Source organism: Astyanax mexicanus, chromosome 1 (genome assembly GCF_023375975.1).
Source record: "Astyanax mexicanus isolate ESR-SI-001 chromosome 1, AstMex3_surface, whole genome shotgun sequence".
NCBI lineage: Eukaryota > Metazoa > Chordata > Actinopteri > Characiformes > Acestrorhamphidae > Astyanax > Astyanax mexicanus.
In genome coordinates, this window is record NC_064408.1 from 18,735,757 (window position 1) to 18,757,725 (window position 21,969).

The following is a 21,969-nucleotide window of genomic DNA, read 5'->3' on the forward strand; positions in this document are numbered from 1 at the left end:
AGGCGTAATATAATGGAATAGTTGTGCTGCAATAATCAAACCTAAACCTCTGATCTACAATTAAGAATATGTGTTTTCATTATATATGTAATACATTTTAAATGTTTCATACATTCTCAGATGTATTTATTAATGCATTTCACACATATTTATTTTCCATGTAGGAACGTTTTAGAAATACATTAAAATGAATGAAAACGGCCAAGAATGTATTTTACACAGTTTGATAAACATTCTAAAATCCTAAAAATACAAATCTAGAAAAAAATAAGAGACCACTTAAAATGATGAGTTTCTTTGATTTTACCTAATTGAAAACCTTGAAGAAGATGGATAATCACAAGAACTCAAACCAAGCTGAACTGCTTGAATTTTTGCACCAGGAGTGGCATAAAGTTATTTAAAAGCAGTGTGTAAGACTGGTGGAGGAGAACATGCAAAGATGTATGAAAACTGTGATTAAAAACCAGGGTTATTACACAGTGATTTCTGAACTTTTAAAATGTTATGAATATGAACTTGTTTTCTTTTTATTATTTGAAGTCTGAAAGCTCTGCATCTTTTTTGTTTTTTCAGACATTTCTCATTTTCTGCAAATAAATGCTCTAAATGACAACATTTGTATTAGGAACTTGAGAGAAATGTTGTCTGTTGTTTTATAGAATAAAACAACAATGTTCATGTAACTCAAACATGTACCTATAAATAGCAAAATCAGAGAAACTGATTCAGAAAGTGGTTTCTTAAGTTCTTCCAGAGCTGTCTATTTGAAATGTATTATATTATACATGCACATAATATATTTTATAAAAAAACATGGCACAATTAAAAACCGCTAGTTTTGAGCAGAGCAGTATAGAGAGATAACTCTGGTTTTGAGTGCGAACACTGAAACAGTGCAAAAACTACATGTCCCAGAATGCCACTCTGGCTGTGAACGGAAGCAGTGCGTAGGTCAGAGTGTGCAGTTCGTTAACCGAGTCTGAGGCTGAGCTAGCTTCGCTGTTTTGCTACAGATCTCAGGCGGAGGCCGCGGATCTGAATGCGATATGTTTGGTTTTCTGTGATTTTACTGAGCTGGACTACATAAGCTCGCTCTCAGAGAGGAGAACACAGGCCTGTTTCTGCCCGGTTCAGTTCAGTGGCCCTTTATTTATCTGAACATGAGCTCCCGACGACCGGACAGCTTTGACGGCTTGGGTTATAGGGGGAGGGAGGACCCGCCGTACGTGGGGGGATACTCGGGAAGGTCATTTAATAACTCCTCAAGCATTGATCTCCAGCACTGGGTCACCACTCCTCCAGATATACCTGGCAGCAGAAATCTGCATTTCGGCGATAGCACGCCGCAGTTTGACACGGCCCCAGCCCCGCCTGCAGCCGGGGACGACGGCCAGCCCGCGGCTCCACCGCCCGGTAGGTCTGGATGTATAACCTGCTGGAGTTCATTCATTGAAGACAGATAAGAAACGCGGCTACAGTAAGCTGGAGATTCCCGTTGTGGTGTCTGAGTGATTAGACTGCTGTAGCGAAGCCTAAAAGTGCTGCCTGACCCTTTTTAGCTCAGACCCTCCTGCAGTCGACCTATTGGGAGCGTCCGAGTAACGCTAATTAGCTAACTAACTAGTTAACCTAACTAACCCAGGTTATTTATAGCTAGTGCGCATTCACTACTTGCCACATAGCTAGTGCTGAAAGCCTATGCATTGGTGCTTACAACTTAAAGGTCTCATTCCATAGATTTTCATTCATTTTAAAATGTCTAGTTGTGGTGTCTAATATGAATGAATGTCATGTAAGAAAAAAAGGTGATTAGGTGTTTATATTTAGCCTTGCTTTATTTCACTGAATTGGTGGTCTCTGGAGAAAGACAAGATTTTGGCTCTTCCTCATTTATATTTATTCATACATGCAAACACTTCGCTTTTGATTGGCTAACAGCACTGCAGCAGAGAATGTCTACCTGCATTACCCCCACAGTAAATTTTACAGCTATAGAACTCAAAGGACAAAATGTTTTCAGAGATACAGCCTTCGTAGATAAAGGTAAGGTGCTTGGACAGCTTCCCCCACATCGAAGCCCCAGAGTGAGTTGTTTTACCTTGTCTAACCATGTATATTAAAGGTCTCGGTAAAATGCGGAATCAACCGGAGATACGATTTAAACCTACAGTTACTTACACAAGATAGCTAAGAGTGACAGTGTCTGCTCTGTCCAGCCCGGCTTCAGCTCTGTCTGTGGGTGAGGCCATGAACTTACGAGATGAGCCTTTAAAGGAGAAATCTGTGTGAAATAGACAGTGAAACATGATAACAAGTACAAACCATTGTATGAACAGCCCACCTCCATTTACCCCCAGCATTCTGAAATACAGCGCTTTTAGCTGATGCTTCCAACAGGCTTACAATACTAGTGATGGGTGGCATAGAGTTAAGCATGCAAAGAAATGGCTATTTTTACAGCATTGTCAAAGTCAATTCTAAGACCCTTGACATTGAAAACAATGCACTAAGAAAAGAAAAAAAAAACATAGTTTATTAAAACACTTTTTGTACACACAGGACCTTAAGGTAGTTCTCAGTGCCACCCTCTTGAAATGAAGTCATGGGCCTTTTCTCAATATGGAGTACACAAGTTTCTACTCCCGTACTTGGCTAGTATGGACTTGGGAGTCACCCTTTCAGGGGAGCAGAGATTGTTGTTCCGAAAATGTAGAAGCACGTTTTAACAATGTTTTAAACAAATAAACCACATATCTAAATTCTAAACCCCCACATTCTCACCTAAAAGTAATTTTAAACTTTATTTTATCATACAGCAGTGCTATTTTTAAAACATATAACTTAAAAGTATTTACTTTCTCCGCCGCCTGTACTTCTGCAAGGTGCGTTGTGGGATGTCGGACTGTAAGAAGTTCACACAAGTCACCTTCCATGCATCCTCGATAAAGTGGGAGGAGCAAGAACACATCTGGGTATTTGTAGGGAAATTGGATAACTGCAATCTTTCTGAGTCCTCAAGAATACAAGAACAGACAAGAACACAGATTGAAAAACGGCCATGATAAGGTCATGCGTTCTAGCTGTTGCTGAAAATATCTCTATACTATTCATGCATTTCCACTGAATTAATTAATTAATTAATTAATTAATTAATTAATATGTTCTCCTATCCTACATATTCATTCATGCTCATCAGTCGACTGAAATTATTTCATTTTAAATGTGCACAATTCTCTGTGCCTCGTTTTTAAATATCAGGGCCCTCAGAATTTTACCTATGAAGTGTGGAGCTACTTTGAGTTTGAGTTTGTTAATTGTACAAAATAGGGATTTCTTTGCATGGGAAATGCTATGCCCAGTGCAAACAGTACAGTATTTTGTGTATTAGAGAGTGCTGTATATGGGCGATAGTGTTTGTGTGGTTATATAAACACACATGACTTCACCATATGCACTATGTGACCTTCATGATAAAGGGGCCCTAACCTGTGATAAAAGCACCATAGTTGTGTCAAAACGTCTGACAATTTTTTTTTAAAACGCAGTGTCTATAAAAATGGAATGCCTATTTAAAAAAAAAAACGAATTTTGTTCTATGAAAATAACATTGCTGCTGTTACACAAAAACCTCTCTCCATTTTTGGAATAAAAGTAATGTAAACACAAAGTGTCAATACAAATGTAATACAAAAATATTAAATAGAATTTGTTTCAAAATTTCATAATGAATAGACTGATATATATATATATATATATATATATATATATATATATATATATATATATATATATATATATATATATATATATAAACATACGCTCCAAATGAGTTTTACATTGACTTCCATTGAAAGTTTTGATTAAAAGTGACATACTTTTCTTATCATAGACCACTTTAAACCATAAAACAGTAAGTTCACTCTGTGGAGGTACTGATATTCCTATTTAATTTTAATGTAAAGATTTTTTTATTTCATTTTGATAATTGTTTGTCTATCTTTATTATTTTTTGTGGTTAAAGTCTGTTATTAACAGGATATTAGTCTCAGTATTACGTTTATCTCGTTATCAGTATGGATCAAGAAAATTAGTTCTGTCACTCATTCCTACCACAGGCTGTGGTTAGTTTCAAAGCCTATCAGAGATCTGAAATACAGACATTACCTGAATTGTACACATCATTTACTTGACTGAAATAGTCATCACACTTGCATCATTTTCCACAATTGCAGGTGGATAGAGGACTAAGATATACTGCAGTGTAACGGATATTGGTATTTTTGGGGTAGTTACGTAGTTTAACCCCCAAGCTCTCTGTTATTTTTATAAATCTCCAGTGTTATTTCCCAATGTCTGACTAATGTGAATGAATGTTTAGGTATAACCACGTGTGCTCATGTTTGATGATGTGTATATATAGTAGTAATTAAGTAATTTGCTTAATTGCATCTTTTTAAACTTTAAACACGGTTTGTCCTTTGCGAACTATGTTCTAGTATCAGCTGATTTACAAAAAAAGTCAAAAACATTAATGCAAAATATTAAAAAAGAAGAAGGAAAGATTTTTCTTAACCTTCTAGAGCATCTAATTTATATTTGTTGAGAGAAAAATATTTTTGCCCTCTTTGTGGATCTCTGATGATGTATCAATCAGAGCATTTGACAACCACTGCTTCATCATAATTGGCTTGTGATCTAACTGCATATTGTTGCCCTGAGACAACAAATTAAAAAACACTGCTTAATAAGAAAATGAAAACAAAATAGCAACAAATATGAACAATAATAATACCCACACAAATATAACAATAAGTGATAACTTTTAGTAGTTCTGTGTGTTTGTTTTTCCTGCCCAATTTATGATTAAGTTATGGTGTATGATGCTATATTAATGATCTTCTGCTCTGATTTCAGATCAGTTAAACAGATTTGCTGGCTTTGGGATAGGCCTTGCAAGGTAACTCATTACTGCCAACAGTGTAAAGTTTGAAAGTGATAAAGAATTTGTTCAATTCAATTCAATTTTATTTTTATAGCGCTTTTTACAACAAAGGTTGTTCAAGTTTGTTCAAATCTTTTTTTTTTTTTTCCAGCCTTTTTACAGAAAATGTTCTAGCCCACCCGTGTATTGTGTTTAGGAGACAATGCCAGGTGAGTTAAAAAAAAAAAAAGAAATAAAAAAAGAAAAGAAAGAAACATACAGCATATTTTAGATAATGGCAACCCTGGTTACACATTAACATTGATAATATAATATAATTTTGTAATGCTGGTAATACTGAATGTGTACAGGAGCATAGTTTTTTTTTCCTCATATCACTTTTAAGAGTAGTTGTACTGTTTAAAATTCTTGTCCTTTGTGGATTACTGTAGCCTTGCTTATTATTTCAGGTGAATTATCATGCCAGATGCTACCACTTGTCACCTATGACAGCTCTCAGCGTGATGTACAATGTCACCAAAACCCAGGTACCAGTGTCTTTCATTTTATTCTAAAAACTAATCTGACTCCAGGTAGAATGCTATTATTTATTTTGTAGTTACAAATCACGTGAGTGACTCAGATAAGTAAGGAATGGAAAATGCTGATTACTGTAACTACCCTCTTGTTTTCCTATTTCCCCATCTTTAGGGTCCGAAGGCCCTTTGGAAAGGAATGGGAAGCACTTTTGTGGTCCAGGGAGTGACTCTTGGAACAGAGGGCATCATTAGTGAATGCACACCATTGCCAAGGTAAAATACATTTATTTTTAGCTGTTTGATTTGCGTTAGCTTACCTGGTCTCTGCTTACTTACTTACCAGTCACTTTTGAAATCCCCATTGGTTTAAGGTCAGAGTAGTGATATCTGATATTGCATAAAAGTATGTGGAATTATTGTGAGTCACTGGTTCATCTGGAGGCTTAACTCTTAATTTTCCATCTTCCTGACAAGAAAAAGTGAGTAGTTTTTGTTTTTCAGCATAAATGATCTTCAGCTAATCCCTAAAACTAAATTAAAAGACAAGCTTAATACATATTATAGGATTTGTGCTTATTCATTTAACAAAATAATTCAACCGGAAATTTAGTCAAACAGTGTGTTATTTATTATGGGAAGAAATGCATTATTGGGGGTATGCCATATCGTATTATACACAATAATTTGCCATCATTTTTAATGTTGTGAACGATATTATACTCTAAAATCTCCCACCCCTAATTATCACATCAGGGTACTACTTTTTTTTTTGCTGTTTTTAGCAAAAGAAAAAAACACACTGTTCTAATTTCCCATTTGAGATCTATTAGAGATCTATCAGTATCATTTATTTTACTTTAATCCTGGATATATGATGATATTTGGAGTGCGTTATTAATATCTTGACATTCTGGATCATTGACTTCTGTTATAAATCTGATCAAATTATTATTATTTTTTAAAATATCTCAGTTAGGTTTGTTGCAGTAGTGTATTCTTAAAAAAAAAAAAATCATTGTTTTGTTTTATCGCCATGAAATATTGTGAAATTGTTTAAGGGCCATATCTCCCACCCCTGTTATTGATACATGGTGTCAAATATTGATATTTTAATTGAAAACACTCTAGATTCAATTTGACTTTGACTAAAGTTACTGCTACTGTTGGTGACACTAATTAAATTAATAGGTTATCAAAACCACAATTCCTATTTGCGTATTTTCTTAATTAGGATTATTTTATCCTCTTCAGTAACGCAGATGCTGGGAACTATGATTCCCCCATAGAGATGCTCTTTGATTCCCACGCCCACCCTTTCTTCCCTAATGAAGTAAATCTTCTGAGGGACTTTATTTAACATACTTAAGTAATTCCCTTATACTTTATAGGAAAAACTTAAAGCGCTTCATGCAACCGGCCACTGGTCTTCATCACAGCTCTATGGGAATGTGTCATGTCTTGAACAACAGAGATTCTGATTCTGAAGCTCACCAAGCTAGAGAAGATTTGTCCTACACCGATCCACTGTGAGGCACAAATAGAGGAAATTCTTTACCACTGTTACTCTCTGAAAGAGTGGGCATAGAACAAAAATAACTCTGTGGGCGTGGCAAATAATTTTGTGGAAAATTACCAATAACCTCAGGGTTATTTTGGTGTTCTGTTATATCAATGTTAATGAGTACACCATCAGCCAAACACTGAAAAGAATGGCAAGGGGTAAGCCATTTTCAATTTTCTAAAGATCACGCTGAGGCCTACTGAAAGAATGTTCTGAGAACAGATTAATCCAAAATAGAACTTTTTATTAAATAGAACTGGTTTATTCTAAATTAAAGCGCTTTGTATTGTGAATGCCAAACAGTGGATTATGACATAAGACACACATCCGGACTGCAAACTATACCACCAGAACAGATGCCAACTTCCCAAAACTGTACCTAACATAACCATCCTCCTGCCAGGAAAATAGATTATGAGCTGTCTTGGCATTAAGCTTCCATTACTACTACTAGTACGCTCATCCCAGCTGTTAAGCATGGGGGTGGCAGTATCATGGTTTGGGTCTGCTTTGCTGCCTTTGGTCCAGAGCAGACTGCCATTGTTAATGGATCTATTAATTCTGGATTGTACAAGAAAATTTGAGACAGAATGTCATGGTATCTGTCCGATATTGGACCAAAAGCTTGACCACAAGTGGGTCACACTTTCAAGAAAACGAATCCAAGCACCCAAGTAATTATATAATAAATGGGTAAACTTACAACAGTTATTGAAATAAATACTGCAAACTTATTCAATGTTGTATAATTATGTTTAAACTATTAAAACTTAGTTTAGGATAACTAAGTCAAATTTTATGTAACATTGATTAAAAAATGTAGAGAGGTCTCATTCTTACTGGCAGCACTGTATAACGATACAGATGCATTTATTATGACCTGATTATGTAATTCTTTGATTAAAGATGTATGTACTAGCTAAACCCATGGAAAAAAGCCACTTAAAGAAATACCATTTATCTAAATTAATGAATATTCTCCATATCGGTATTATTGATGTTTAATAATACTGATTGTTTTAATTCGAGTATTTTGGTCAGAGGCATTAACTTTCTAGTACATTTTTTTGCCTAATTTTATTTGCAGGGAATTGTCGCATAAATGGAATCCAAAGCAAATTGCGGGGCATCTTTTACTAAAAGGGTAAGTTAAGTTAACTCATATTCACTCATAATAACACATCACTCAACATGTTTGCATACTACTTTAACTCAATACTGAGTAGTAGTTTTTTTTTTTAACACAACACTTTTTTAAAAAAACTTGTGTACTTTTTGTTTTTTTAATACATAAGTCAGTTATTTGTTGTAAACAGTAAGAGTAGTTAAAGTAATTAAGCTCATAGCTTTAGTATTATAGGCTAGTCCCTTAACCTCTTGTGTTTATTGTTTCAGTATGCAGTAACCTCAACATTACCTCAGCATGTATTCTGATGCAGCAAAACCAAAGAATAGAAAGTGTTGAGATAATATCAGAGGTGCTATTTGAACAACCCTTTGTGATATAATGGCACACAATATAGATTTTCCACCTTTGTCTAGACTAAAATGACAAACAGTCTGTTGTTCTTTATGTCTCTCTTGTGGTTCTTGTTTTGTTTTTTGTATCCAACCTCACATTTCTGATATGATATTCTACAGAAAAGTTTTGCTTGGTCATAGTTTGATTTAGTTAATTGTTGATTTTGTCAACAGGGAATTTCTAGCACTTGACATTTTAATCATCTGTCATCCTCTTATCTCACTCTGTTGAGTGTTTTGAGCAAGACTCTTCACATTTCATTTTTCTCTTTTCCAGTTTAACGTATGTGGTTGCAATGCCGTTTTACTCAGCGAGCCTCATTGAAACTGTCCAGGTCAGTCTTTGATATTTTGATCTTGATACGCTACATTACTGTAATTAAGATGCAGCTTTTACAGAAAATGACACGCTCAAATATAAAGAGATGGAGCTTCTGCTTCTGAGTTGCCTTGCACAGAACAAAAGGTTTGATTTTATCTGTTCTGTTTGTTGTACGGAATATTTATTGACCATTATTGCTGCTGATTCATTGTTTGAAATAATAAGTGTAGTAAATGTGCTCTATATTACTAATCATGACCTTTTAGGAAAACTGAGCAGCACTTAACAAGCTGAAGCTTAGTAAAACAAGCAGAAGTATTTGTGTTAAGTATAAATAAAATAAATATATATTTATTTTTAATATTATAATAAATTAATATTCAATACCTTTTAATATGCTCGGAAGCTGACACAAGTATTTAAATCTGCCTTTTGTATATTCAGCTTTTAATAAACGTTTGATTTATTGGCATCATTCACTTTTCGTAATCTAGATTTTTTTTACATTTTTGTTGTATTTTGAACTTATAAGGTAGTGGAAACTTAAAAAAAAAATTAAAAACAACTTTTTTTTTATTTAAAAATCCGTGAATTTCAATTTATTGGATTTACAATTTAGAAATGCATTTTAGGCCAGAGCAGAAACATCCAATAGATAGATTTGAATTAATGGATCTGAAAATTTCATAAAAATAAAATTGAATTGAATTGAATTGAATGTGCTGAACCGGAATATAATTTTAGGTATTTTGAATACAACAAATGTTGAAGTGTTCTAACTTTTCCACAGAAAATAGTATTTGTTTAGTTGTAATAATTTTGTCTCTCATATTGTCCAAATATGAAGATAAAATGGCCATATATTTAATGTTTTTATTTTTTTCACATGAGTGTAGAGGTTGAGTTGAGTTGTGAATTGTTTGTCATTTTTTTAGATACCAGGACAAAAACTTACATGCTTTTCTTACGTGTTCTTCCCAGAGCGAGATCATTCGGGACAACCCTGGCATCCTGGACTGTGTGAAGGAGGGCGTGGGGCGCGTGATGGGCTTGGGCATTCCCCACAGCAAGCGCCTCCTGCCTCTGTGGGGGCTGGTGTTCCCTACCGTTCTCCACGGCGTGCTGCACTACATCGTGAGCTCCAGCGTGCAGAAGCTGGTGCTGTATCTGCTGCAGCGCCGCAGCAGGAGCGAGTCCTCTCCCAAGCGCTTGGGTCCCGACTCCGGTTCAGAGACTGTCCAGAACATGCTGGACGCCTACTTCCCTGAGCTGATTGCTAGCTTCGCCGCTAGCCTGTGCGCCGACGTGCTGCTGTTTCCTCTTGAGACGGTGTTGCACAGGTTGCACGTGCAAGGAACTCGCACCATCATCGATAACACTGACCTGGGCTTTGAGGTGCTGCCAATTAACACTCAGTATGAAGGAATGAGGGACTGCATAAACGCCATACGGCGAGAGGAGGGCACGATGGGCTTCTACAAAGGCTTCGGCACCATCGTGATCCAGTACTCGCTACACGCCGCAGTGCTGCAGATCACAAAGATGATCTACTCTACTTTGTTGCAGAATGCCTAAAGATGGAGGCCTGATGTTTGATTGACAGGTCCTTTCTTCTTATGTCTTTTTGTTGTGCTTGGGCCAGCCTCATTCCAGGGAAATTGACTACACACACTGTCCTTTATCACTGTTTCTCAAAGCACTTAAGGTCTTGACTTGCATGCTACGTTAAAACATAATCAGCAGTCATGAAAGCCTAAAAATTACCTGTACAATGAGTGCACATTTGGAATACCCTGGTGGTTACACTTTAATTGCCTGCTAGCCCCATAATACCAGTGTTTTATATTGTTGCTGTCAGACAAAAAAACTTAATCAAAGGTTTTTCCCCTTGTTTTTCACTTTTGTACAGCTGTCCTGTATATTGTGTCCAACTTTCATGAGCAACGGGCGTCCACTAGTCATTCCACTGTCTGTACAATAATTTGTAAAATAACTAGGGATGCACCAAAATGAAAATTTTAAAACCAAAAGCGAACAAAATGCAGAATTTGGTGAAAATCTGATTATTTCATTAATATGGCCATTTTTTACATTATCATTTAACACATTATTTTATTTATTCAACCAAACACTGAAATACTTTGTTTTGCCATTTGTGGCTCAATAATTGTAGTTGCCATATACGGTTATGAAAAAAAATAAGAGACCACTGAATTAGATTCTCAGATTTTGCGTTCTATAGGTATATGTTTAATGAGTAAAATGAACCTTGCTGTTTATTCTATCAACTACAGACAACATTTCTCCCAAATTCCAAATAAAAATATTGTCATTTAGAGCATTTATTTGCAAAAAATGAGAAATGGCTGAAATAACAAAAAAGAAGCAGAGCTGTCAGACCATAAATAATGCAAAGACAAAAAATTCATATTCATAACGTTTTAAGGAATAACCCTGTTTTTAATAACAGTTTTCATGCATCTTGGCATGTTCTCCTCCACCAAAAATTCAAGCAGTTCAGTTTGGTTTGATGGTTTGTGATCATCCATCTTCCTATTGATTATATTCCAGATGTTTTCAATTTGGTAAAGTAAAAGAAACTCATCATTTTTAAGTGGTCTCTTAATTTTTTCCAGAGCTGTATTTATTACATCCTTAGAAACAACTGCCAAAAACATCTACCGACAACTGTCACTTTTACCATAGACAATACGTCTCATAATATTCTGACTGAAAAATGCAAAAGTTGCAGAAGATTCTTAAAACCCACTATTTAAAAACTCTTCTATACTTTTTACAGTGGTGTATGTTCTCGGTTTGCTTCACGTGTATGAGGGTTGTCATGTTGTCCATTTATACACATTAGATGTAAAGCTGTTCTTTACATTGTGTCCAAATTCATGGTCAGTGGACGAGTGGAAAAGCTCCAAACTTGTTTTAGTAGTATTTTTTCCTTCTCTCGAAAAGTTGCCATACAAGTTGGACATAAGTTTTTTTTGTGTGTGTGTGTGTGTGTGTGACAGCGACAATTTGCTGTATCACATGCCGTCTGTTCTTTTTGCTGATTCATGCTCGGCCCTTACTTTACACTGGAGTCCCAAACTGTAGGATTATCACATCACTTGCATAGATGACCACACACAGGTTGAAGAAGAGTCTAGAAGAACAAGAGATGTTTATAAATAAAGAATATAAAATTGTAAAATGTATTAAGTTATTTGAACCTTGGTGAATACCTGTATATTTGTGGTAATATTTTGTGTACGTTTGTGAAATTGTTGCCATAGCTTTCACTGCGAAAAAAAAAAAACATATTTAAAAATAAACAATTAATAAATAAATGAATTAGTCCACATACTAGTGCACAGTTGTTGGTTTGTCAGCAGTACCTTTTTTGGAAGCACATATTTTAGGTACTCTTTAATAAACCATTCTAATATTGAGTACTGATATTAAAATAAATGTGTTTAATCATTGTTTTGTGGTTGTGTATGTCTTATTATTATTTAGCTGTTCCAAACTCAGTGATTCTAAATATTGTTTTGAAAAATATTTGTACATTAAAAGACCCACTAGTGGCAGTTTTGCATTGCGTGTGTGGGCTTTGATCCCACAACTATGTGATCAATTACTCATATTCTGAAGTGACTCCCTGACAGTTTGCCATAGTTTCCCACCAAGTTTCATTTCTGTCAGTTGATTTCCTATTGGGGCAACTGCTAATTTTAATTGTATTTATATTTTTTTCCCATTTTCTCCTCAATATACTAAGTCATTTACCAAGTCCAATCATAGGACTCCCACTATCACTAGTGATGCCCCAATACACCAGGAGGGTGAAGACTAGCACATGCCTCCTCAGATACATGTAATGTCAGCCACCCTCTTTTTGAACTGCTGCTGAGGCAGCATTGCCAAGCAGCATCACAGTGCACTCGGAGGAAAGTGCAGCAACTCGTTTCAGATACATCAGCTCACAGATGCTCTGTGCTGAGCGACATCACCCTTTGGAGTCATGTGGGGACTGAGCACCATCTACCCACCCAGAGAGAGAGCAAGGCCAATTGTGCTCTCTCAGGGCTGCGGCAGCTGATGGCAAGCTACATGACATTTTGTTTTGTTTTGGGTTTTTTGATGATGATGAGTGATGATCATGTGGTTTCTCCTGCATTGAAAGTGGATGTTATGTGTGTTTGCAAGGACAGTTCTAGTCAGATACCCCCGTCACGGTCATTTAGTCCTCTATGAAATTTATACCAGTACACACATCACACTCTGTGTTGAGGAATGTTAAATGCCTGCACAACTTCATAAATAAAGTAACACCTCATAACTTATACAGTTGTGGGCAAGCCATACCTTGAGGCAAAACTTCATAATTACTTTACGTACTACTATCCCATGACTATACCATAAGCAAATACACTCGGTAGTCAACATTATTTAGACGTATAACATTATTATTATTATTATTATTATATAGCATCTGGTTGATAATCATTACCCTCTCCAGTCTTCTCGTATTTATCTTTTATGTTCATCCCCAAGAGCCTAAGTGAAAGCAGTCACCCATGTAGATTAAGTCAGCATCTCTTAAATTGTTTATTGATGTTAAGTTCAAGGTTCAGTACAGATCAGTCAAGTTCTTCCACACCACAGTTAGCAAACCATTTCTCTATGCACCTCACTTTGTTCATGGGGGCATTGTCATACTGAAATAGGAAAGGGCCTTCCCCCAAACAGTCGCCAAACAGTTGGAAGTGCAAAATTCTGTAGAATGTCATGATAGCATCACGATTTCTCTTCGCTGGAACTAAAGGTTTAAAAACCACAATAAACAAACTGTTTCAATCTAGCACTAAGCTCCTTCACCAGATGTAACGGTTGGCACTGTGCACTTCAGCAGGTACTGTTTTCCTGCCGTCCATTAATAATAAACCTTAATTACTCATTCTGAAGCACTTTTACACTACGCCAGGATTTAAAGACCTTCCTTGCGCCTATAAGAAAGAATTGGATTGCAACATTATTCAGAAGAAAGATAAAAGTTACCAGAAACAATATTTTGTTACATTTTTTTATGAATTTAGTGTGTAATGCATGTATATCGCAACATGGCATACTTCATGCCATGTCGAGATAAAGTATGTACGGAGTGTGTGGAGGTATTGTGATCGGTGCCAAGATCATCATTTCTTAGGCATCACTTGTGCACTACACATGCTATCAACACTGCACCCATACACTGTAAAATCTAGATATATTCAATATCCAAGGGAGGAATTATTGCAGGACACCATTGGGAACTTATACAACTCCATGCCGAGGCATCTGGAATGTTGCCATACTTGTGTTAAACACTACTTCTACATGTGTTGCTCATTAAATAGCCCCTGTATTAGACTAAAACTTAATTTTCAAAATCATTTATTGTTTCTTGCAAAAAGTATTCCAATAAGTCAACGCTCGTCCTCACACTGCTGCCGTCTCAAGAGCTTGCCTATGCTATTGGATGCACTATCAACACTTCATCCAGGATGGATTATCTCAGGACAGGTTTGTTCTGGAGGTTGTTTCTTCTGTAGCCACAATAAATATGACCAAGGCTTGCCCATATCAGTTACAATTGTTTGGTGTAATTTATTGTATTAACCTTCTAAATAGCATTACAGTTCAATACTTTTTTGATGGGTGCAATAATGTCTCCAAATTTCTCCAAAAGCTCCAGATGTTTCCTCAAAAGCTCTCAATCGTCATCAAATAATAAATGTTAATAAATGATTGTCATTGGCCCTCACTATCTCTGACTGGACTGGCTGAACCATATATATATAGAGAGAGAGACCACTTAAAGTGAGAGGTTTGTTTGATTTTACCAAATTCAAAACCTCTGGAATATAATCAAGAGGAAGAGGGATGATCACAACCCATCAAACCAAACTGAATTTGTTAGATTTTTTGCACCAGGAGTGGCTTAAAGTTATCCAAAAGCAGGATGAATTAAAATTGTGATTAATTGTGATTGTTTTCTTTGCATTATTTGAGGTCTGAAAGCTCTGCATCTTTTTTGTTATTTTAGCCATTTCTCATTTTCTGCAAATAAATGCTCTAAATGACATTATTTTTATTTTGAATTTGGGAGAAATGTTGTCTGTAGTTTATAGAATAAAACAACAATGTTCATTTTACCCAAACTTATACCTATAAATAGCAAAATCAGAAAAACTGATTTAGATTAATTTTTCCAGAGCTGTATATCTATATAATTATTTTCTTTATTTAATTTATTTTTCACATCAAAACAATAATTACTGGTATTATTGGTAGTTAGGGAAGATTGGAGATGATTGTAAAAACTTTTTGTGATTTTTCCAAATAACCCAGTTATAGCCACAAATAACAACTAGTCCACTAGACCACTCGGTAGTCCACTATTTTATACAGACTTAATACATAAGCTTATTGTACATTGTTTAATTTATTTAATTATTGTCCTTATTTTTTTGATAATAGTGACAATAATAGTGAACAGTCAGAAGAAAAAAAATTCCTGTGAAGACACTGGCAAGCATGTATTAATGAATGTCAAACAAGGCTTTACAACCATCCCTGTATCACCAGCCATGATTTCACCTCATGTGAACTAGCCTAGACTGCTAGTTTGACACATTAGCCATTTATATTTTTAGCTTTCTCTGGGAGATTTAAATGTGGCTCTTTTTTGCTAGCATGAAGAAAGTGTACCTGAGCATGTGCACAGTGAGTGTAATCACTCTAGATTTCTTTTAATTAGCGTTAAAGTGTTACAAGGTGTTACAAATGTCCCTGGTCTCCCTTAGTGTGTAGCTAACGGTACCTAAGTTAACTAGCTATAAATATAAGAACGTTTTTCTCAGTCAGTAACAGCCCTCAGACACCAGAAATCATTCAGCTTCAGCAGCTTCAACATCTACCAATAAATGGCAGAAATATGATTCAGGTGAGTAAAGAGTAAGACATTAGCAATAAACATATCAAAACAATTAAGGGACACAGGAATTACGTAGTAAACAAAAAAAATGACTTCTTTAGGATGCTAAAAGAACTATTCCAGGTGACTCTACCTCATGAAGACACTGAGAAAATACCAAGACTGTTCTTCTGTCCTCTTAGCTAAATGTGGTACTAAGAAGAATCTAAAGTATAAAACATAGTTTTAGATCTTCGTATCACAGTGACAAAGCCTTAGTCCAGAAACAGGGTAAAGGTAAAAGAAAACAAAATGTTGTTTCACACAAAATTTCCAAGTGAAACAACCTTCTTCATATCCAGGTCAGGAAGCCCTAGCAAGTTCAGCTGAAGAGCACACCACAAGATGTGTAAAGAAGTCTCCAACAATGCTACAATGACATCACAGGAACCTACAGGTAGCTCTCACCACAGTTGTTGTCAAAGTAGAGCATCTACCATGAGAAACCTCATAGGAAGTGTGCAAAAAGGAAACACTTGCTGTAAAAAAAAAAAAAAAAAAAGAAACAACAAACTAAAGGCAGGATTAAAGTTTTCCAGAAAACATGCCCAGGGCATCTGGATCAATGTTGTTTAGGCAGAGCGTTTAAACACTAGTACATCATACCGACTATGTACGAAGTGAAAAGGTCATAGATGCACTGTGAATTCCTTACTATATCAGATTATGTGATTATCTGTATAATAACTACAATCCTGGAACCCTGAATGGAGAAGTGGGAAAAAAAATTATCCCACTTAATCTCAGTGACTGATAGATGGTTAGGGTAGATGGTTAAAAATGTAATTGAGGTTATTTCAGACAGAAAAGTCAGGACATAGAGTGACCTTACTTTTTCCTTATATCACATTACATTACATTACATTTGGCAGACACTTTTGTCCAAAGCGACATGCAATAGTGAAGTACAAAAGTAATAGAAGTTAAAGGTAAAAACATCTTTAGATAGGGCTTAAAGGAGGTCAAAGAGAGATAATGGGATAGAGGAGTGAAGGAGGGGAAAAAGTAAATGAGGTTAGAAGTAGTTAGTTCGTTAGAGGTGTTAAGAGAGTAAGTGCTCTTTGAGCTCATATGAACATTTAATTCATATTAACTATATATTACAAATGATTTCTTCCAGATATTTCTTTTTGGGCACACTAGAACACTGGCACAAACCAAACACATCACTAGCAGTAAAAGCATGGAGGTAGAAGTGTCGTTGTTTGGGGCTGCTGCCGGACTTGGCAAGCTCTCCATCATAGAGCCACTATGAATTATTCACTGTATCAGAGGATGTATATTTTTTAAGTTGAAAGAAGTGGGAAAACTTTCTCCCAGTTAATGTCACAGACTGATGGATATAGGTTGTTGGTTAATCATCTAATTTGGGTTATTTCAGCCTTAGGGGGAAATACCTGCTGTATGGTGACCCAACATTTTCCTCATAACATTTTTGTAAATTACATTTTGCATTTTTTTTTCATACATTTCTTGTTTTCTTAAATGGCATCAATCTCTCAAAATTGTTGTGTAAAGTGAAGACCAAATCTCCACATTGTGTTCGGGTCTGTGGGACCCGTTTTCATTTTTCATCAAATATTTTTTCTATCTCAAACTCATTGACATTGGCTCATTTTTTTGTGAAAAACATATATCAAAACACATTTTTGATAAACACACACTGTACACCCCCCCCCCCCCTACACATTTATATTACATACAGTATGTTTGGCCAAGGGCTAATAAACATTGCTTCATTTGTAAATTTGAAACTAAACAAATTTTCTACTCATATCTTCAGTTTAATTCATTTTCTTTTACATTTTATTAAAAAACTAATATAAAAAAATAGCACTTTTTGAAAGAAATGTAACATAAGAAAGGTAAAGGGCAAAGATTAACCATGTAAGCTGTTTATATTGCTTGCAATTTAGGTGAAGCAAGCATGTGTAAAGCATTTTAATGTAAAATTTCTTAATTTTGCTGAATTAAATACAAGTAACAAAGTAAACGAGTAACAAAAACATGAACACCACACAAGGGTTAAATATGTTTAAAAAGACATGCTGTGTCCTACACTTCTTAGGTCTCTTATACTGAAAAATATTAATAAAATGTATTAATAATTACATTTATAAATTACTCAATTTTATTGCCACTTTACTAAGTTTGTCCACAAAATTCTGAAAGATGTTTACTTCCATGGTGGCATAATATAAAATTATATATCATGCGTAAATTAATGACAGAAAATCATGCATAAAATATATTATATTGGCCCATGTTTGTATTTATTGCATGGCCTTTCCAATATTTTTGATTACTTTACACTTTTTGATCACTTTTTGCAGTAGAAATTCAAGTGGAATTACAAGATATGTAGGCTGTTTAGGGGCAGTTCCCTGTTATAAATAAAATGCACACAGGTGAATGGTAACATTTACAGAAAACAGATAAAAATGATAAAGCTTTGCGTGCTTTTCACAGAAAATATTTGAGACCGATTAGAACAGTTTCAGGTCCTTTGATGTGGGAGGATTGTGGTTGTAGAGTCTTTTGATAATTTATGAGTCACTGCCTATAATTTATTAATGTAACTTGTAGTGCATGTCCAGCCAGGCTGGTTCCATGAACGTATTTAACATACTATATGGAAATAGTTTTAAATTAAGTGTACTGCACACAACACTTGGGATTTTTCTAGATTTGACTCATATATAGTGAGTCTGTTATGTGTAATCACTGATGTGCCACAAAAAAGAAAAAAAAGAAGATAACCCAGGTCGATAACGTGTAGTACTGAATTTGTATAAAAAGGACTCCCAGCAGCATTCTTCACAATGACCAATGATGCAGGAGAGAAAGCCGACTGGTAAGTAATAACACCTATTTCAGAACCAAAAGCTATGAATTGGGTTTTTAGCTAAAATATACTTTTTGTCTGCAGATTATTTGCTCCTGGTGTTTTTATTACTCACCATCAATCTAGATCTGATCCACATGCAGGATAACAATGCAACTGGATGTTTTCAGGAAGTTCAAAACCATGCCGATAAAATAATAAAACGTTATCTGCGGGTGAGTTTATTTCAGGGCATTGCTAAAACAGTTTACTTTGTTTACATTGTTTTCCTTCAATGTTGATGCAAATATACACAATTATGTATATTGCAACCAAATATAATATAAAAAAATCTGTATTTCTCTCCAGGATATCCAATGGAGATGTGGCAAGGTGGGCCAGAAAGTCTATTAATATGTTTTTTGTTGTATTAAGTTATTTTAGTTATTTACATATATATGTATGTGTTATGTATGCCTGCATATATCTCATTGCTGTCCAACATGTCAACATGTGGAGTTATGTGTTTGTGTTGTTTATATATAAACAAACTCAGTTGCCTTTTCTTTTATTTGTTTTTCCAGAATTGGCAATCTGAGGAAAATGACCCAATGTGCATTTTACGATATCAAGCTGAATATAGCAGCTGTGAGCACAAAAGTAATGAGAATTCCAGCTCAGAGAAGCGTGACCTCAAGGCTACACTGTTTATAACATTAAGAAACAGCCTGGTAGGAAGCAGCACTCAATCAGATATTTTACATAGTAAATCATTGTGTGTTGTTTGTATGTGTGTGTGTGTACGTTAAGTGTTTATCTGTTCCATTGCAGATGTCACCGAAATGCCAAGCACTGAAGAGCTTCACAGATCCCAAAGAAAACTGCAAAATATACAGAAAAAAAGCTTTCTTAAGGTGCTGGTGTCGCTTTAACTCTCATAACTTTTCCACTGCGAAAGTTTTTTGAGCACAGTTTGGACAAGAGGTTGCCAGTTTTGGACTTGTGTTGGATGGATTTGTGTTTTTTCTTACTCTAAAAATATTTGATTGAAATTAATTGATTCAGTCATTATTAGCGGATGAGTTTGCTTCGTTAACAACATTGTACAGGGCAGATTTTTTTTCCCCAGTATCCCACGCTTGTCATAACCCAAAAGACACCATAGTGACCTATGTGTGACAGATCCTTTAAAAACAGTTTATAAAGTTTCTTACAGCACTCTGTCCTTCATTTTAACTCATAAAGTTCCTAAATGACATATACCGAACATCCTAAGAACATTGAAGCATAGTGTGTCAATGTGTGTTTGTTTAACTGACCTAATGTACAGCAGATGAACTGGGTATGTCCATGAGATAAAACTAGATCCTTTTAAAACTGTACTTTTTGCTGCTCCAACCGGTTTAACAATTCAAATGCTTTATTTAAATGCTTTCCATTTCATATAACTACTTCTGACAACTTCTAGAACCAAATGTTAAAATACAAGTAATGAAAATTGTATTGTGTCATTTATGTTACATCAGGGTTTAAATATAAAAAACATCATGTGCCAAAACTATAAGAAAAAATACATAGATTAGAATATAGATATAGAATATAGATATAGAATTCATCTGATTCCGTTTTGAATTTGGAATCAATATTCAGAAATGGGATAAACAATTTGGGATATACCACATTTTAAACAACATTTAAACATTTAAACAACATTTTGTAATGTAATAGCTACCATCTCTTATTGGTTTTGATATTGTGTTTTAAACCTTATTGTATAAGTTTTTGTGTTGTGTTTTGTTTCCATTGTGAGCTATTACTATTTATTAAAAAGTACAGAAAATGTGCATGTTATTAAAGTTCATATGTGATTCATTTGCTCTAGTACACACCTCTTGGACTTTTAGAAAAATGTATTTATTATTATTGCAGTCTTTTAGAGAATAGAAAATGCTAATTAGTATTAAGGTGAGGTTAACTGAATTAATCTGATTAATTGAATTAGTGTTTCAAAGTGATTTCCAAGAAGGAGGGAATCTAAGTAGATTAGTAGGCATGTGCTTCTGTCAGAAACCTGTAAAAACTATAAGGAGGTTATTTTTGCATACCCTATATAATATAATTTAATATAAAAGCTGCTGTGGGGATAAACAAAGCTGCTTGCTATTCCTAAAAATAGTTAAATTAAACTTTTGCTTTTAAATTGCTTTCATACAAGGTTTATTGTAAAATAAACTTTTGTTTGAATATTTGATTGTTGAATATATTTGAGAACTAAATTGTGTTTGTTACTATTTTGGCAGATGTACAAATAAAAAAATGAATAAAAAAAAAATGTGTATGTTTTTTTATAATAAGCTAATTATTTTAATCACCACTGCTTTATCATGATGCACGCTTCATTGTATTGGATGTTGACATGCCTTCTTACATTGTATTAAAAATACAATGAGTAGGGGTCCAGCGAACTAAAGTGCTGCCACTATGATTGGGAGATCCCCGGTTCGAATCCCAGTCATGCAGCTGAGCCCTGAAAGAGCACAATTGGCCTTGCTCTCTCTGGGTGGGTAGATGGCAATCTTTCTCCTTGTCACTCCTAGTGTGATGTTGATCAGCACAAGGCGTCTGTGAGCTGATGTACCAGAACCGAGTCACTGCACTTTCCTCCGAGCGTGCCGCCTACTCGGCAATGAGGCGGTGGCTGGAGGCAGGTGCTAGTCTTTACCCTCCTTGTTTTGTGTGCATGTGTTCACACAGCCATGAAAAAATCAGATCTGAGCCACATTGAGCAAAAAAATCAGATTTAAGTCAATTCAGCCTGGTAATGTGAACGTAGCCTAACAGTGTTACAGCTTCTAAAAAGAAGATGAAGCTGTTCCTCTGTCTGGTCGTTTTGCACTACAATAAACTGTTGTGCCATAAATTATGTATGAGTATTAGAGCTGGGCGGTATACCGGTTCATACGGTATACCAGAGGGGAAATTAGAACTGGTATGCCAGTAAAGAAGCAGTGAGAACCGATCCTGAGTACAGAGTCATTTATTCATCACAAAAGATAAAACTCCATAAAACTCTGGATACGAGGAAGTAACTATAGGTCTGTTTAAATATATCAATACTGTATCTTAAAGGATAATATTAATGCACAATGAACTGAATTAAATTTGTTAACTGGAAAGAGAAGCACATTAAGGCTGATTTTAATACTTTAATGGCTTCAGAAACACATTGTAAATTTATATTAAACTTGTGTTTTACTTGTGCAATAGAG

General features: G+C 35.1%; 1 protein-coding gene across 1 annotated transcript; it reads left to right on the plus strand.

The window, feature by feature from the left end:
• Positions 1–955: 955 nt before the first annotated feature.
• Positions 956–12,344, plus strand: slc25a46 (solute carrier family 25 member 46). The gene is made up of 8 exons (XM_007231396.4): positions 956–1,416; positions 4,918–4,960; positions 5,097–5,154; positions 5,395–5,472; positions 5,636–5,736; positions 8,112–8,168; positions 8,823–8,880; positions 9,849–12,344. The coding sequence occupies exons 1-8, from the start codon at positions 1,164–1,166 to the stop codon at positions 10,440–10,442; spliced, it is 1,242 nt and encodes a 413-aa protein (XP_007231458.1). The 5' UTR covers positions 956–1,163; the 3' UTR covers positions 10,443–12,344.
• Positions 12,345–21,969: the final 9,625 nt, after the last annotated feature.

Coding starts and splice junctions, on each gene's coding strand:
- slc25a46 (XM_007231396.4), top strand. CDS start 1,164: ATGAGCTCCCGACGACCGGACAGCTTTGACGGCTTGGGTTATAGGGGG. Junction 5,473..5,635: donor ACAATGTCACCAAAACCCAG/GTACCAGTGTCT, acceptor CCCCATCTTTAG/GGTCCGAAGGCCCTTTGGAA. Junction 5,737..8,111: donor GAATGCACACCATTGCCAAG/GTAAAATACATT, acceptor TTTTATTTGCAG/GGAATTGTCGCATAAATGGA.